At 40.6% G+C, this 18,003-nt stretch overlaps 1 protein-coding gene across 2 annotated transcripts in view; it reads right to left on the reverse strand.

The window, feature by feature from the left end:
* Atp2a2 (ATPase sarcoplasmic/endoplasmic reticulum Ca2+ transporting 2) overlaps positions 1-18,003 on the reverse strand; it is a 55,790-nt gene that overhangs the window by 11,099 nt on the left and 26,688 nt on the right. For both annotated transcript variants that reach the window (XM_076850713.2, XM_076850619.2), the window contains exons 6-11: positions 15,732-15,812; positions 14,230-14,315; positions 12,045-12,509; positions 7,921-8,009; positions 7,094-7,196; positions 6,241-6,372 (exon numbers count right to left, since the gene is read on the reverse strand). In XM_076850713.2, coding sequence (XP_076706828.1) covers positions 6,241-6,372; positions 7,094-7,196; positions 7,921-8,009; positions 12,045-12,509; positions 14,230-14,315; positions 15,732-15,812 — 956 coding nt within the window. The remainder of the gene's footprint in view (positions 1-6,240; positions 6,373-7,093; positions 7,197-7,920; positions 8,010-12,044; positions 12,510-14,229; positions 14,316-15,731; positions 15,813-18,003) is intronic.

An 18,003-nucleotide genomic window follows, 5' to 3' on the forward strand; every position in this document is an offset into this window, starting at 1 on the left:
AGGGGATGGCATTGAATAGATTTAACCCTGCCCCCTAGTCTGGGAGGTAGTAAATTTTAATTTTACATTCTAGTGCTATGCTGGAAAAAAAATTAAGACAGAGAAAGGGATAGAAAATTGTGTCTAGAAGTTCTAGAAGGCGGCAAAGGAAGCAAACCCCCCCACACCCCCAAAAGTCCCAGTGTAAGCCAGGTGGTGGCAATGGTGAAGCTCCATTAGACAACATGCAGCCTGGTGTGTTCTGAGGGCTAGTGCGGCTGCAACATAAGGAAGAACTGATGGAGACAGCTCATAGACCGGAGTCCCTGCAGATCCTTTAGTGCAATGACATGACTAGGCAATGCATTGGAGGCAGAGGCAGGTCTGCCCACCACGCTCTGCAGAGATGGCGATGCTTCGGCACCTCAACAAACTATTGTTACCCTTATGCATTCGAAATAATGTTAGGCAGCTGGCAGCCACAATGAGACTTTAGCACATTGATAGTATTTAAACTTATAGGACCAGAGAGAGCCTAAGACCAGATGTGGGGCCTCCTACTCCTGGTGGGACATGGAAGACAGCCAGAGCTGGTGGGAGGGAGGAGACTGGAGTCCTGAGGGCCAAGTATTGTTTTAAGGAGGGAGGAAGCCACAATGCCAACTGGTCAGCTTTAGACAGGACTGAGGACCTTGAGCTCTACACTCTTAGCTGCAAATACATATTTCTGCTTTTCTGATTTTTTTCTCGTCTGTTGCGTAGTCTACAACAGCCTGAATAGAGATCCTCAGTGGTTCTGTTGCCACTGAGCACACCAGCACAGGCTCTGCCTAAACACCCGACTCCTGAAGACATACCCAACTGAACTGAGGAGACGAAATTTTATCAAGTGTTTTTTTTTTTAATCAAGTGCTTTTTTATTTTCATCCAAGGAGATTGTGGCCTTCCACCATTTTGGTTATATGATGAATTATATGGCTTTCCCCCCTATCAGATACACACTTATTAATTATGGAAATCCCTAAGAACCTCAGCATCTCATCTAGGAAACTGCCCCACAACCAGAGTGTTGAGCTGGCCTGCCTGGGCTAGGAGTGTCAAGATCACCTTACCAGCCATTGAGCTGCCATAAGTGGCAAAGGGAAAGGTGTAAGCACTGAATGCTGCACCTGGATGCTGTGTATGTTGTGTGCTTTAAGCATTTATATCAACAATGGCTCTAGAAACATGCCGTGACTCTGAGCAAGTGGTGGATCCACACAAGGAAAAGGTCCTGGTAGACGAATAAAGACCAAAGTGAATTCTTGCAGTGTGGAGCTGGTCAAGGGTGGCAGTCCTACCTAAGCAGGCAAACAGCTGGCCTTGGTCTCTTAATTGACAGGCTCTTCTCTGAGTTGGGAAGGGGAACATGAGGACTTTGCAGCAAGTGAGCAGCACCAAGATCACTTCTGGTCCCTTTGCCAAGCTGTTCCACCTGGCAGATGATTAAAGGGGCAGTCCTGCTTGTACTTGTGCCGGTTACCCTGGTGGCTAAGGTACCACTTTTCAGTTCCATGATGCCACTTGCTTCTCCTTACTGAGCAGGTGTAGTGAGGGGTCTAGAGTAAAATAGCTGTAAACCTGCATGTGAAGCCAAGTTTTGGGGTGGCCTCTGATAGTCATAGCAATACCACTCTCATGTCTGGCTTTGAAAGGACCTGCCTGCTTGCTTACCAGCTGCCAAGCAGTGGTTTTAACTGAGGTCTGAGACTGGACAGTCCCAGTTTCACACCAGCCACACAAGCAGGGAAAGGATGCTGCGGAGCTGCCCCAGGCCTTCACAGCTATGAGGATATTTGTCACTCAAGTACTTGCCAACTGAGACAGACACTACACTTCAGCAGAGACAGCTTAATTCTGGGGAGGCAGCAAAATGATGCAAAGGAAAAACGGGTGCTGGGGTGGGAGGCCACCAGGCAGGCAGGCTGTGTCACCTGCCTGCAGGGGGTCAGACTGTTCTTCAATGCCTCAGACTCTATGTGGTCACTGAAATGCTTCTGTGAGATCCTTGGAGAACAGGTGGATCCCTCAGGGTGGTGTTGCCCTAGTCTTCCCTAACACACTGAATTTTGATTGATCTGGTTTGCTAGGAATAAAAGGGTGACTTGCAAAAGCTTAATAAATGTACCCATAACTGACCATTTAGTAGAAGCGAGTCTTTCCTTTATACAGCTTGCTTTCTAAAGAAAGGAAAGAAAGAAAGAAGGCAGGCAGGCTTTTTACCTCTCTCTGGTAACTGTCCCCTACCCCCATTTCTCCAAATTCTACCAGGGAACCCTACAGACCAAAGTTCTACAAAGATCTCAAGTACCAATCAGCAGCCAGCCACCTAGTGATGACAAGCCTGACATCTAGGAGAGGTGTACCTGACCAGGCAAGGTGGTATACACCTATAATCCCAACTATCCAAAAGGCCACTTGAGCTCAAGAGTTAAAGATTAGCCTAGGCAACATAGTGAGATCTTGTTTGTCCCCAAAAGAGAAACTTCTAGCAGAGCCCGATTACACAGGACTAGTTCTTTGCTGGCCATTGGGCTGGAGGACCTAAAGGAGGATCTATCTCATGCCTGTGCAGGGTCTGGAAAGTAGGTAGCTGGTTTCCACACTGGTACAGGGAGCAAGGCGCTGGGGTTAACCACAGCTCTGCTACCTAAGCAACTGGCCTCTCAGAGAAACAGCTGCAGTACAGCCTGGGACTGGGTGTTGGCTTACTGGGATGGGAACCAAATACAACTGGGCCTGACTTCTATCCTGAAGTTTCTGCTGTTCATGCTGGAGGCTCTCCCTTCTCCAATACACACCCCCTGGCTTCTGCCGTTGCCATTCCTCAGTCTCCTCAGCTTGCTCTTGACCTCATGCTGCTGCTCTACCACCACACAACATGGTGTGCTCAACCCATCAGCACAGCTTCCATTACTACTGCAGCTTGTCTATACGCTCTCATCCAAACAGTTATCCATCACATTAGTCAGGACGGGACAGAAGGGGATGTCCTTTACATCTAGTCCCTTCTGGATCTTGGTCTGAGCAGTGACATGCAGAATGACCAGTCTGGGGCTGAGGAGACCCCAGTGCTGGTAGCCACTGCAGACTGTTTTTACTCAAGTCTAGCCTCACTAAATTTGTGAGACCACAGAAACTTAAGAACAGTACTACAACAGAAGAGATTAACACGGCACCCTGGGGCAGCAGCTCCTAACTAGGACCCTAATGAGGCTCAGTTCCAGTCACTGTAGGTCTCCATCCTTACTACTGGTCTTGGCCATGATAATGCTGGCTGAATGAGGCCTGCTTGAAGGCAGAAGGACAGGTCCTGGGAGACCACTCCTTTGTTCACCACTCAAGAATGCCCATTTTCTCTACCACTCCAACAGACCTGATAACAGAATTATGCTGACATCATCAAGTGAGTCAATAAATAATTTTTCCCTTCCCCTTATTGAAGTCTATGTAAAACTTGTATTATTTCTTCCTTAAATGTCTTTTAAAATGTATTTTTATTTTTTAAAAAATTATTTATTTATTTTTATGTGGTGCTGAGGATCAAACCTAGTGCCCCACATATGCAAGGCAAGCACTTTACCACTGAACTACAGCCCCAGCCCCTTAAATGTATTTTTAGTTGTTGATGGACCTTTATATTTTTTATTTATTTGTATGTGGTGCTGAGAATTGAACCTAGTGCAAGCACTCTACCAATGAGCCATGACCCAGCCCTTCCTTAAATGTTTAACAGAATTGGGCATACTGTGTTTACTATGGAGGCAGATTTTAAATTATAGCTTCTTTTAAACCATCACTGAAATTTTCTTGTGTCCACTTAAGAAGTTGTGTCCCTGAAGGGCTGGGTGAATTTCTTCTGTTGAATTCCCCTCATCAGTGTTGAGGACTGAACCTGGGAGCACCTTTCCACTGAGCCGTATCCCAAACTCTAATAAACTTATTGATGAAGTTAATAATTCACTTTTTTGGGGGGTGCTGAGGATTGAACCAGGGCCTTGTATAATCTATAAAGTACATTGTCTACCAAACTAAGCTATATCCTAGCCCTGTTAACTGGTTGCTTTCTTTTTTGGACTAGAGACTGAGCTACATCGCCACCCTATTTTTATTTTGAGACAGGGTCTCTCTAAGCTCTGAGGCTAGCCTCAAATTTGGGATCCTCTTGGCTCAACATCCTGAGTTGCTGAGATTACAGGCATGCATCACCATGCTCAGCTCCCACAACTGATTTTTGACTTTATTATTTTACCTTTTTCCCCCCTAGTTGTAGATAAAGATATTGAGTCCATCTATTTTTAATATGTATTTTCTAGTTATTGATGGACCTTTATTTTATTCACTTATTTATAGATGGTGCTGAGAATCGAACCCAGTGCCTCACACGTGCAAGACAAGTGCTCTACCACTGAGCTGCAGCCCCAGTGGTAGCTCAGTGCTAGATACTTTTACTTTCTTAAGATAGAAGATTTTTAGGGGCTGGGGTTGTAGCTCAGTCGTAGAGTGCTCGCCTGGTACATGAGAGGCACTGGGTTCGATCCTCAGCACTACATAAAAATAAATAAATAAGGTTGAAGTATTAAAAAATGTTTTAAAAAGTTTTTATCATTGATTTTTAACATTTCTTTTCTAATCTACATATTTAATAAATTTCCCTTGAACAATGCTTCAGAATCATATGGTGTTACAGATATTTAGTCCAAAACATTCTACCTAGGTTTTAGGTGGGTTGGTGGCGCACAACAATTGCAATCCAGCTGCTCAAGAGACTAACAAAAGGGGATTTCAACCTCAAGGCCAGCCAAGGAAACTCAGAGAGAAACGGTCTCAAAATTAAAAACAAAATGGGCCAAGAATGTAGCTCAGTAGTACAATGTCTCTGGGTTCAATCCCCTGTACTGATAACAATAAAATCCCCTCTAATTTCCACTATGGCTTTTCTTTTTTGACCCATTCCTTGGGAATTTGCTGAGTCTTGCTTCATTCTATGGACCAGCAGTATACCATCTACTCAGGTGAATGATCCACGTGCATTTGAGAAGCACAAGTAGCAGCATAACAGAAATACAGATTTGGTAGCATCTACTATTGTTCAAATCTCTTGCATTACTACTGTTATTTCCATTTGCTTATTATTAAACTGATCAGTAAGATAATTGCATTAAACCCTCCAATTCTTATTGTAGACTTTTTTTTTTTTGGCGGCCGGGGTAGGGGGATGGGGTGGTGGCCAGGCTGCTGTTACTGAGGATTGAACTCAGGGGCAACTCAATCACTGAGCCATACCCCCAGCCCTATTTCATATTTTAGAGACAGGGTCTTGCTGAGTTGCTTAGTGGCTTGCTTTTGCTGAGGCTGGTTTTGAACTCACACTCCAGCTGCCTCAGTCTCCTGAGCCACTGTAGACTTCTGTTTCACTTCACACTTTCACAAATCCTTGCTTCATGTGCTTTACATAAATAATGTAACCACTGGATTTAGCACAAGATCATAGGTAACTGATAGTTGTTTTTTCCTTTTATGATACTGGCGTGGGGTGGGGGGTGGGAGGGAAACAGCGGGGATTGAACCTGGGGCCATTCTACCATTGAGCTACATCACCAGTCCTTTTTATTTTTTGAGACAGGGTCTCCCTAAATTTGCCTAGGCTGACCTCAAAACCTGTGATCTTCCTGCCTCAGCCTCCCAGGTTACTGGGATTATAGGCTTGCGCCAGTACATCCAGCTAGATGTTTATGTGCTAGTGGAGACAAGAGTTTGTTTAAAGTGGACTCAAGAAAACAGAATGACACAGAATTAGTACATAAAAACAGTTCTTCCTCAAGAAGTTCTACTGTGTAAGAAAAGAAAGTGGGATGCTCATGGGAAAATAAGGTTAAAGGAAAGTTCTAAGATAAAAACATTCTATTATTTTCCCCTTGCTAAAGATGATCAACTAAGAGCTGGATACTGAAACAAGAGAGATGGTAGGAGGCTTTTGCTGGAAGCAAAGACAGCCCATTCACAGCATCCTGGGAGAAGGCATCTCATAAACACAGAAGATTGCCCCTGGTTATCTACTGATTGCTTTTATTTTCTTGGTCCAATAGATAACAAAATTGTTTTACCTGATCAAACATAGGGACAGAAAAGTTGCATATTTGAAGAAAGAAGGTATAATGAGTTGATCAAGAGAACAAATGAACTAAGTACATATGGTACAACTGATGGCCAAATACTAACCGAGTTGCAGGCATTTGCACGTTCTATTTTAGAAAGACCCTTCAATTCAGTATCAAATACATTCATCTTCTCTACCAGGCAAGTGAGAGCAGTCTCCGTAGCTTCTCCAACTTTTTCGTACACACCTTTTGCCTGTAATGATTAAGAACACAGAAAGTGAAAAGGGAGAAGCAGCAAACAGGTAAATTTCTCTTTTGTGTTTTTTCATAGCACATTTCCTCCCTTGCATCATTACTCTAAAGGCTGTTTTTACCTTGCTCTAGACCCAGATATTTAAAAACACATTTGAAGTATAGGTACATATTATCTTATTGTAGTAATTAGCCTTTTCATTTCCTTTAAATATATAAAACCACTAGTCACTGTATTCAGAGTTTTCAAATAGTATTTATAATTTCAGGCCATTGCTTATTATCTGAACAGCAAACATTTGTCTCTGATGGAGTGCCCTGCCTTTGAGATAAAAAGCAAAGGATTTACCTTATTATATGATAAAAAAGTTTTTCTGTTGGCTAAATCAAGGACATATGTTTATCTATCTTAAGCAAAATCAATACACCAGGCTCTCAGGAGAAAATTCTTTCTAACCTGGGTTTTATTCATTTATAGTAATTGGTGTCAACAGCCAAGATCATCACACACACCACAATTCTTAGTTAAGGAACTGCAATACTCAATCATAAGACTCTAGGAAAAGATGCTCAGCTTTTTTTTTGGCTGGTCATGCCTGACAAACAGGCTCTTGAATGGAAAGGGGAAATAAATAAAGCCTTCAAAAGGGAGGAAGGCTGGATTTTCATTCTACCCACCCACAAGGAAACTCCAGGTTCTAGTTTCTCACTAAGATTCTTACCTCATTATAATCCAAAGCAGAGTCATTACAAAGAGCACAAATTGTTGCTAATTCTACAAGACCATCATATTGATGACATTTCACTGGTTTATCATCTTTATGCCTAACAAACAAGAAAACATTCTTGGATCAGTGTCATTTCTGCTGATACCCCTCCCCAAAATTAATAATGAAAATAGAATTTCTGAGACCACAGACTTGAATGCATTCAAAAGAATCTGATGGCTCTTTGAAATGTGATGCTGAAGCTGGGCACAGGCTCTGTAATCCTAGTAACTCAGGAGGCTGAGGTAGGAAGATAACAAGTTCAAAGCCAGTCACAGCAACTTAGTGAGACTATGTCAATATAAAAAGTGAAACTGTGGATGTGGCTCAGTGGCAAAGCATTCCTGGGTTTAATCCCCAATATTACCCTCACCCCAAAAGAATGCATCTCTGTATCTCTGTTAATGGGAAATCAGTAAAAGAAATTCTTTATCAATTAAACTCCATCACTGGTATCAATGAAAAATAAAAACCTCACTTGAAATTTTGAGCTTTTAAAGGGAGCTAAATAAAGATGAAAAAGATGACTGGCTTATAACTTTTGTTGTCTTTCACCAAATGTGCTATATTTTGTTTTTTGGAACACTGCCTTACACCACATTCAGAATGCCACCTCAGTTTTTTGTTTATTTTTTGTGGTGCTGGGGATTGAACTCAGCCTAGTACATGCCAGGCAAGTGCTCTACCACTGAGTTATGCCCCCAGCCCTATCTTAGCAAACCAACACAAACACCACAGTGCCAAACAGATCCTGTATGTGAAAAGCAGGATGGGTCACTCACACTTCTCCAATGGGTGCATATGTTGATCCGGTTATGGTAAACTCATTGAGCGAACAACTATCACCTTCAACTCTATCCAGAATGAACATCTATAGGGGTAAAAAGCATAACATTATTTAACAGATACAAAAAGTCCTGCTTAAAAAATTGATCTTTGGGGGGCTGGGTTGTGGCTCAGCAGTAGAATGCTCATCTTGCATGCATGAGACCCTAGGTTCGATCCTCAGCACCACATAAAAAAATGAACGAGTGAAATAAAGGTATTGTGTCCAACTTAAAAAAAAAAAAAAAAAAAAAAAAAAAGATCTTTGGGGGCTGGGGTTTTGGCTCAGACTCAGATGTAGGGTGCTTACCTAGCAAGTGCGAGGCCCTGTGTTCAACCCTCAGCACCACATAAAAATAAATAAATAAATAAAGGTATTATGTCCAACTACAACTAAAAAACAAATTAAAAAAATTGATCTTTGGCAGTTCAATGCAAAAACAAACCAAAGCCTTCTCCCTTAATATTTTTAATCTACCTCATTCATCCCATCCCACTCTCACCTACCAGTCTGAGAAACAGCATCAATGAGATGCTAAATCATTAATTTGCAGCAGTGGTAACAGATACAGATGACAGACAAAAACCTAAGATAAAGACTATAGGTCAGCAAAAGGTCAATTCTACCGACTTGGATTTTTCTTTAGAATGCTCAGAATTCCAAATTTCAACTGGCTGACTGAGAAAGTAATAGTAGGTAGTCTGTATTTAGAGCAAAGCATAAAAGCTTGGAAAGAATAAACTCACATTTCAAGAGTTGCATAAACATTCCCTGAGTAAAATAAGACAAAGTGCTTCTCTGTACCTTCCCACTCACTTTATTATGGTAATAGCTCATTTTCTATGAAGGTATATAACTAGATGTATACAGTAAGGAGCCAACAGGGCTGAATGAACTGTGTCCTCTTGACAATACAGATGGAGGCTGGCTCAAGCAAAGCACTGCTCCCCCTCCCCGGTTCCCCCAATGCTCAGCATGCATACTAGGCAAGTGCTGCACAACAGAGCTCCACCCAAGGGCCAGAAAATTCTTAATATTACGGAGGAATCAAGTGACGTGAGCTACTTTCTTACATAAAATTTTTTCTTGGTTTGCTTCCAAAATATAATTCAGAAGCCCAATTTACAACAATAAGATTTAGACTTGTAGTTTCATTACAAACTGAAACCATAAACCTTTCTAAAAAAACAAACTCCCACAAACTCCAAAGAAACAAAAACACATCTCAACTATACAAAAAAGAAAAAAGATTGGATTTTCTGAGCTGTATTCCTAGTGACACAAGAGGTTGAGGAAGAAGGATTTCAAGTTTAAGGCTTAGTCAATCCCTGTCTTTTTTTTTTTTTTTTAAGTGGTGCTTGGGGATTGAACCTAGGACCTTATGCATGCAAAGCAAGCACTCTATCAACTGAGCTATATCCCCAGCCCTAAACTCTGTCTTAAAATAAAAAGGGTTGGGGATGTAGCTTTGTGGAAAACACCCGTGGGTTCAATCCCCCGAACTAAAAAACAAAGAAGATTCACATTTAATGAGAAAAAAATCAGCTAATTTTTAAAATAACTTATTTTGTCCCACAAGATTTACTTCTTATACAGCAAGATACTTTTAAATTCCAAAGGCAGACTCAGAAACAAAACATCACTGAAACGGAACTAAAAAGCTATGAGTAAGAAAGACATCACAAGGTGATTTAAAAATAAAATTTTTAAAAAATCCACACATAAAATGGAATTCAAAACAGTGATAACTCTAGAGCAAAGATTCTAGTTCAAATAATTTGTCACGAGTTTATAACTACTCTGTCAAAAAGATTTATAACCGAGGTCAAGCACAGCATGCTGTCCCAACTCCTGCCATATTTTTTTGAACACACAGACCATCTAATCAACAAAGTTTGTCAAAAATACTTTAACAGCATCAACCCCCAACTCTATTAAAAAAAACTGTTTTCCCCAATGATATTTGGCATTTTATATACTCAATTACTAAGTGGGCCAGGTTTAATTAACCCATTTTTCCTACAAGAAAATTCAACTTTGCCTTTTATTATAAAAGTTGGGTCACTCTCAGACCTGTCACTTAACTTCTCAGCCTTAGTTTTCTACTTTCTCGAGCAGGACTGTCAAACATTTAAATAATGTCACATATGAAAACAAATTAACTGCACTAAATAGAAATCAAAACAATGGGGCATCATTACTACATACCATGGGGTTTTTGTTGTTGATGTTGTTGTTTTCCTTTTTATGGTGCTGGGGATGGAACCCAGGGCCTTGTGCATGCAAGGCAAGCACTCTACCAACTGATATATCCCCAGCCCTCATGCTATTTCTTAATGATACTCCATTTGAAATTCCACTTGGCATGCCTGCAATACCAACAACTCAGAAGGCTGAGGCAGGAGGATCCAAGTTCAAGGCCTGCCTCAGGTACTTAAATAAAAAAGGGGTTAGGGACGGAGCTGTAGGGTGTATTGGGTGGAGGGAAGTGAAATTCCTTGGATTTATAACAGAGTATAATATATTCTAGAAGACACTCAAAATTCTAATCCACACCACCTAACTTGTGCTTGGGCATTCAGACTGTGACCAAGTAAACCATTTAGGATCTGCAGGGTGGAATTGTCTTAAGTCAAGGGTAGTTACATAACACCTCTGCAAACGTTGTCCAGAATACAAATTCTACATCAGGTTTCTGCTGGGAGGCAGAACAGAACACAACTCAGAAAAGACAGCCCTTTCCCTCTACTGTAAATAAAAAATAATCTGAGGAAGAATAAAAGAAGATAAGAGCAACAACAATAATAACAATAAACTAGGAAACTGAAAACAATTTCATTACATTAGCTCAAATAAATTCATATACATTAGTTTCTTTCATGGATGTAACAACTATTCTGAGGAATTAAAACTTCAGGGCTAAATTTATTTGGGGGAAACCAAATTGTAAATACAATTTCCATTTCTTTGTCTCAAACAACTATTCTAACAAAACTAGCTTCTGACTAATTCTCCAACCTTTCAGTTCTAAGAAAAATGAACTAACTACACCAATCTACCACCCCAGAGAGAACCAAGGAAAACTTAAAAGCTCTTTAAGAATCTGACCATCAATTCTAAACCTGGGTTTGGACCTCTCAAGATTGGGGGTTGGGAGTGGGACCATATCTAAAATTCACAAGGAATTCAAAATTGGCAAGATAAACATTCACAGGGCTTGATGTTAAACACACACATGCCCATGTATATATGTTTCTTTCTCTTAAACTCAGAGATAAGGTCAAGAGGTCAAGAGGACAACTCTTATCTTTCAATGTCATACAAAGGCATTATGTAACAAGTCCATTCAGGTGCAGATTTGTATCCTATAAAAGGTAATGTAATTTTACTTCCCTATAACACTAACCAATTCTGCAATCAAGCCTAGCAATCCATAATATTTTGTTTACTTTCTTAATTTCCTTCTTACAGCCAATTTTACAGATTTCCTGCTTATTAATTAGCCCGATAAAAACTTTTTAACATGCGTACAGTCTACATTTGTATGGGTCATGTGTACCTTTAGCAAAATACTCATACCAAGTTGTTTTATTTCTTCAGCTCTTATTTTTTCAATAAGGGCGTGTTTAAATGGTTTCTTATCTTACCCTGAATGATGATCAAACAATATAAGAAAGGAAGGATATGCCTACGAAATGAAGCAAGTCATAAAACAATTATTTACTGCTCAGGAAGAAAGCATGCTTTATTTGATGTTTTACGGAAACAGCCATTAGGACTTCAGGTAGGAGGTTAACTAATAGCTTCCTCCATATATCTGTTAATATTCAGATGCCAAGAGGCAGGGGATGGGAAATCAAAAAGTCTCCATTATCTCCATAAAAGTTAGCAGCTACTTAGACATCCCATATTTCATAAGACAGTTTAATTTCCTCCCAAGTATTTACAGATTGGGCTTAGATCTTCCACACAACCCACAGAATGGTAGAAATCAGAAAGCAAAGGTTCTGATGGCATGAGGTATATTGTCAGGATGAGCACAGAACCACTATAGGAAAGAGTCTTAAAGGACACCCTTACCCTGCAGACTGACATCTGGTTTGTTGTAAGTGTGCCAGTCTTGTCTGAGCAGATAACAGAAGTACAACCGAGAGTTTCCACAGAAGGGAGGCTTCGGACAATGGCATTCTTCTTAGCCATTCTGCGAGTTCCAAGAGCCAGGCAGGTGGTGATGACAGCAGGCAGACCTTCAGGGATGGCTGCAACAGCCAGGGCCACTGCAATCTTAAAGTAGTAGATAGCACCTCTGATCCAGGAGCCACCGTGAACTGGGTCATTAAAGTGCCCAATATTTATGATCCAGACTGCAATGCAAATAAGGGAAATGACTTTGGAAAGCTGTTCCCCAAACTCATCCAGTTTCTGCTGAAGGGGTGTTCTCTCCTGTTCTGTTGCAACCATTTCATCCCGGATTTTGCCAATTTCAGTGTTGACTCCAGTTGCCACCACCACTCCCATGGCTTTCCCAGCAGCAATGTTTGTACCCTAGGGAGAAGTAGAGAACTGGTCACATTCCAAATTAAATACTGATCAGTTAACCCAGACCCTGGATTTTGACCATGACCCCCAGATTCTCTCACCATGTTCTACTAAGCCTTCTCAACTGTGAGTGAGCAATGCCTCTTGAAGGCACCAAGGTACTTCCCCAAACCTGGCCTGGATTCCAGGCAGTGCCTACTTAACCCAGAGCAGCAATGTGCTGACCCACTGGATCTCTGTTCACAAGATGCAGCCTAGTTTGCAGGCCTTGGGCTTGGCAGCACTCCAACCATTCCGTGTTCCCAAGTTCTCAAACTCCACAACTCTTAACTCTATGCTTTCTTCATTTCCAGCTCCAACAGCTCAGGCTCTCCTACTTTTGTCAGCTATGATAAGAAGGGTAACCAGCCCCACAGGCTATCTGGAGGAGCTGTACTTAAGCACCAGAATTTAAAAGTCAACAAATCCAAGTGTCAGTGTCCTCTCCCTATTTCACTTTAATTCCTAGCATTGAAATGATATGGCTTACTTTGACTATAATTCATTATTTTACTTACATTGGCTAAGCTCTTATTAACACATAAAATTCCAACATCTGAAATATCACTCTAGATTCCACAACCAAAATCCCCGCATTTCTATGGTATTTAAGAATTAAATAGTACAATTAACATTCACCTACCTGTCACCTAGACTGAAAGGTTTGCCTGTTTGTACTTTCTGCAAACACACACCTTTTCTTTGTGAGCCAGAAAGAACAGCAGCAGCAGCAGCAGCAGCAGCAGCAGCAGCAGCAGCACCTACACCATTCTGAAAACACTCTCTGCAGGCTAAGGCTTCTCCAAACAAACCTACTTTTTCAATTATGTTTATAGAATTTCACCATGTTTGACCTAATCTTTTTTTCTTCCCTCAAAACTTGCCAATCAAAACAAAAGACAGCATTCCACAACTGGGTTATCGTTGGATTTTTTTTCTTTTTTCTTTTTTTGGTGATAGATTGAAGTCAGGGCCTCTCACATGCAAAGCATGTGCTCTACCACTGACTACACCCAGAGCATGATTATTGATGTTTTCTGACAGCTGAGACTAACCATAAGAGTATAATTATCCTTTGGAATAATACCCAATATTTTCTAAGGCCGTTGAAGGCAGCCAGTGAAAAACAACATCCATGGATCTTTAAAAGTCCAGGTATGTCTCCAGGTAAAAATACATTTGAGCCAGATGTTGTGGTGCATACCTATAATCCCAGCAGCTAGGGAAGCTGAGGCAGGAGACTGTAAGTTGGAGACCAGCCTGGTGAGGCTCTAAGCAACTCAGTGAGACCCTGTGTCAAAGGAAAAATGGCCAGGGATGTGGCTCAGTGACTCAATCCCCAGTACATAAAATAAAATAAAATAAAATAAAATAAAATAAAAAACAGAGGGGGGGCTGGGGATGTGGCTCAAGTGGTAGCGCGCTCGCCTGGCATGCGTGCGGCCCGGGTTCGATTCTCAGCACCACGTACAAACAAAGATGTTGCGTCCGCCGATAACTAAAAAATAAATATTAAAAAAAAAAAATTCTCTCTCCCCCCTCTCTCTCTCTTTAAAAAAAAAAAAACAGAGGGAAAAGATGTAGCTCAGTGGCACAGTGGGTGCTCAGCATGTATGAGGCCATGGTTTCAATCTGCAGCACCACCAACTCTCCCCACCTCCCTGGAGGAATATGATAGGGTACTCACAGAAAACAGCATATTCTTTTTATCTTGGTTGACAGCCCGTGGGTCAGGGACAGGGTCGGTGTGCTTAATAACTGAAACAGACTCACCTAAGCAGGTTGTGAGACAGAAGATACAGTTAGATCTGGCACCCCCAGAACCCGGGAACCCTCATCCATGCCAACCCATTACCATTTTAGGGATATTATCAACTTGGGAAAAGGAACATAAGGTCCAATCCATTAAAAAGGAGCAAACTACGATAATTTAGAAATGGAAATTCCAGAATAAAGAATGTGAAGATAAAGTAATTTTAATTTCAAAATAAAGGAACTAAATTTTGAAATAAAATCCCAATCATATTTATTTTTCTGGAATAACTAGTGAAATTAATTTACTACCCTATACACTATTATGAATCTGACAAAAGATATGGTTCCTCATTTGGCCTAAAACTATAGTATTATAGATTATTTAACAAGACACTCTGAAGCATTTTAAAACAGCAACTGTTAAGGGAGACCCACCCTGAGAATTTCATGCCTTCAACCCAATCATTTCCTTAACATTTTATGGCTTAAATGGCTTGAAGCTTGTTGCTGCTAATGGGAGTTTAGATAAGCTATTCATGTAACAAAACAATTAAAATTAGGAGCCTAGGTTACTCATTCATGGTATCTATGACATTAGTTGCTTTTAAAAACTGATAATCAGATAACTCTTGGTAGCCTTTAGATTTTATATTTACTAGCTATTTAATTCAGGTTAGCATTGTTTTCAGAGTTAATCTTCTGACAACCTTACTTCCAGTTAATTGGAACCCTCCACCCTAAATTGTGCCTTTATCACACAAAGAAAGGAAAATGTTTTTAAAAAAAAAAAAAAAAAATCACAAACCTAGGAATGCAAACTCCAGGTAGCTAAATAGTTGCCTTTTTTTGGCTCACAGTTATTAATTGTACCTTTGCTTATTGCAAAGTATGTAGATGCAAGATTAGTACTCCTCCAACAGGAAAAAACATCTCAGCATTGAATCAGTCACTTTCCACAAAATAGGGAAACTTCAACATCTCAGATTATTACTCTCAATTAATGAGAAATTTGAAACCTTTTTTTTAAAAAGTAAAATTGATTTTATTCTAAAACCAAAACTTTTTTTTTGTAGCCGGGCACACCTGTAATCCCGAAGCTCAGAAGGCTGAGACAGGAGGATGGAGAGTTCAAAACCAGCCTGAGTAACAGCGAGGTGCTAAGCAACTGTGAAATCCTGTCTCTAAATAAAATACAAAATAGGGCTGGGGATGTGGCTCAGTGGTCAAATGCCCCTGAGTTCAATCCCTGGTCCCCCCGCAACCCCCGTAAAAAAAAAAAAAAAAACAAAGTCAAAGCCCTAAGAAAACAAATATCAAAGAAGAGAGAATTAGGGTGAAATACCATAAGGTACAGTGGGCAAGAGCTAACTCTATTAGCATGGGAAATGAGAGGACTGAGCAATGTCAGTGACTTTCCAATATGCTAATACTTACCAGTGAGAATCGACTGGTCAACTCTCAAAGTTGTCGATTTGATGGAAGTCAATCTTATATCAGCAGGAACTTTGTCACCAACTAAGGGAAGGAAGACAGAAAGTGAGCAAGTTTTGCCACAGTTAAAACAAACAAATGATCAACCTATCTCAAGTTCATAAAAACTGTGACAGTAGCACTCTGAGGCTGTGGCAGAGTGCTAAGGCCAGCCTGGGCAACTTAGCAAGACCCTGTCTTAAAATAAATAAGGGCTGGGGATACAGCTTAGTGGTAGAATATCCCTAGACGAGGTTTGCAAGTCCACAGAAACTTGAGAGGAGCTAAGGAACTCAGTAAGACCTAGTTCCCCACCCTACCCCCAATCAATCAATCTATCTCCAGTTTAAAAAAAAAAAAAAAGTTTGGCTACATACATGCTCATATAAGTCACCAAGCTTTCACTGTGTATTATAAGTAAGGTATTTTCTTAGGCTTCCTATATCTTGTGATTCAGTTCATCAGAACAGTTACATTATTATGAACAGGAAACAGATGGTTTTCCAAAAAGATGCTCAATTAACCTCACATAAGATAATTCAAAAATAAATCTGGAGCCGGGCACAGTGGTGCATGCCTATAATTCTAGCAGCTTGGGAGGCTGAGGCAGGAGTATTGTGAGTTCAAAGCCAGCCTCTGCAAAGGTGAAGCACTAAGCAACTCCGCAAGACCCTGTCTCTAAATAGAACACAAAATAGGGCTGGGGATGTAACTCAGTGGTGGAGTGTCCCGAGTTCAATCCTCAGTACAAAACAAAGCACAGGGCTGGGGCTGAGCTCAGCAGTAGACAGCTTGCCCAACATGTGTGAAGCACTGGGTTCGATCCTTAGCACCATATAAATATAAACAAATAAAATAAAGGCATCCTGTCCATCTACAACTACAAAAAAAAAATTAAAAAAAATCTGTACAGACACTACTTTTTAACTATGAATCTAATAAACAAAAACTGTTAATGTGGGAAACACTCATGTAATATCAACAGGCACATCTGGTATTTACAACTCCCTTCCAGACTTTGTGATCACCCTGTATGTGTGCTACTGGTCAAAGAGGAAGGCTGCAAAATTTGGCAGGCAAACTGGCAATATATACCCAGACTGCAAAGCACAACATTTTTACCCCATAACTCCATTCCTCTCCCTTACCGGGGATTAAACCCAGGTGAAGCCACCAGAGCCATATCCCCAGTCCTTTTTTCTATTTCAAGACAGGGTAGTCCTCCTCTTTAGCCTCCTGAGTGGCTGGGATTATAGGCATGCATTACCATACCCCTTTTACCCCAATTCTCCTACAGGAATTTACCCTACTGACACTGCTCACAGAGCACATGTTTAATTCACAGCACAGTCTTTTGGTAATAGACTCTGCTAATAATGTGAAAACTTCCTCTAAGACACTGCACGCTGAGTATATCTTAGATGTGAGTGATGTGCACGGGGCTGCCAGTGGCATAAGAAAATACCTCTGGGAAGGTGTTAACAAACTGGAAACACTGGGGCATGGGTGGAAGGAGACTTTCTCACCTTATTTGCTCTGGTACCTTTTGAAAAGTGTATTATCACAAATTAATAAAACTTTTGCATAACTTGAAAAAGATCTTTTAGTCAACTGAACTTTCTTTCCTGGGCTAAAGAATTCCTTTAATAACTCTTTAAAGGGACCATATCTTAATCCCTGGAGGCTAGAGCATCTCAAGTTCTAGGCCAACTTCAGCAACTGGGCAAGATTTTCTCTCAAAATAAAAAATAAGGGCTGGGATGCAGCCTGGGTTCCATCCCTAGCATGTTGGCAGAGGTGGGTAGTGGAATGTAGGGGGCTGGGAGTGCAGCTCAGTGGTAGAGTGGCACAGGCCCTAGGTACTAGGATTCCACCCCTAGTACCATAATCCCAGAAGTGTAAAACAGCTTTCCATGACTTTCTGAAACCAGCGTGGTTTTATAAGTATTAATGTAAAAACTAAAAATTAAAATATCATTTGTAATTCTAGACTTATTTTTCTAAACTTATTCTATATATTTAATTATTATTGTCACTGGTTATATGTAAAGTAACAAAATAGTCATCCTGTTTAAGAAATAAATTTTGAAGAGAAAAAAGGTAAAACACTGGACTTGTTAAATCTACAATTTAGTTTCAAATTTACACTTCAGAGATTTTAAGAATATGATTTGTTTTTTACCTTTAGTGCATGAAACAACCTTGCAGTAGGCAATGTGATCGCAAAATGGCACAG

This window comes from Callospermophilus lateralis, chromosome 1 (assembly GCF_048772815.1).
Source record: "Callospermophilus lateralis isolate mCalLat2 chromosome 1, mCalLat2.hap1, whole genome shotgun sequence".
Classification (NCBI taxonomy): domain Eukaryota; kingdom Metazoa; phylum Chordata; class Mammalia; order Rodentia; family Sciuridae; genus Callospermophilus; species Callospermophilus lateralis.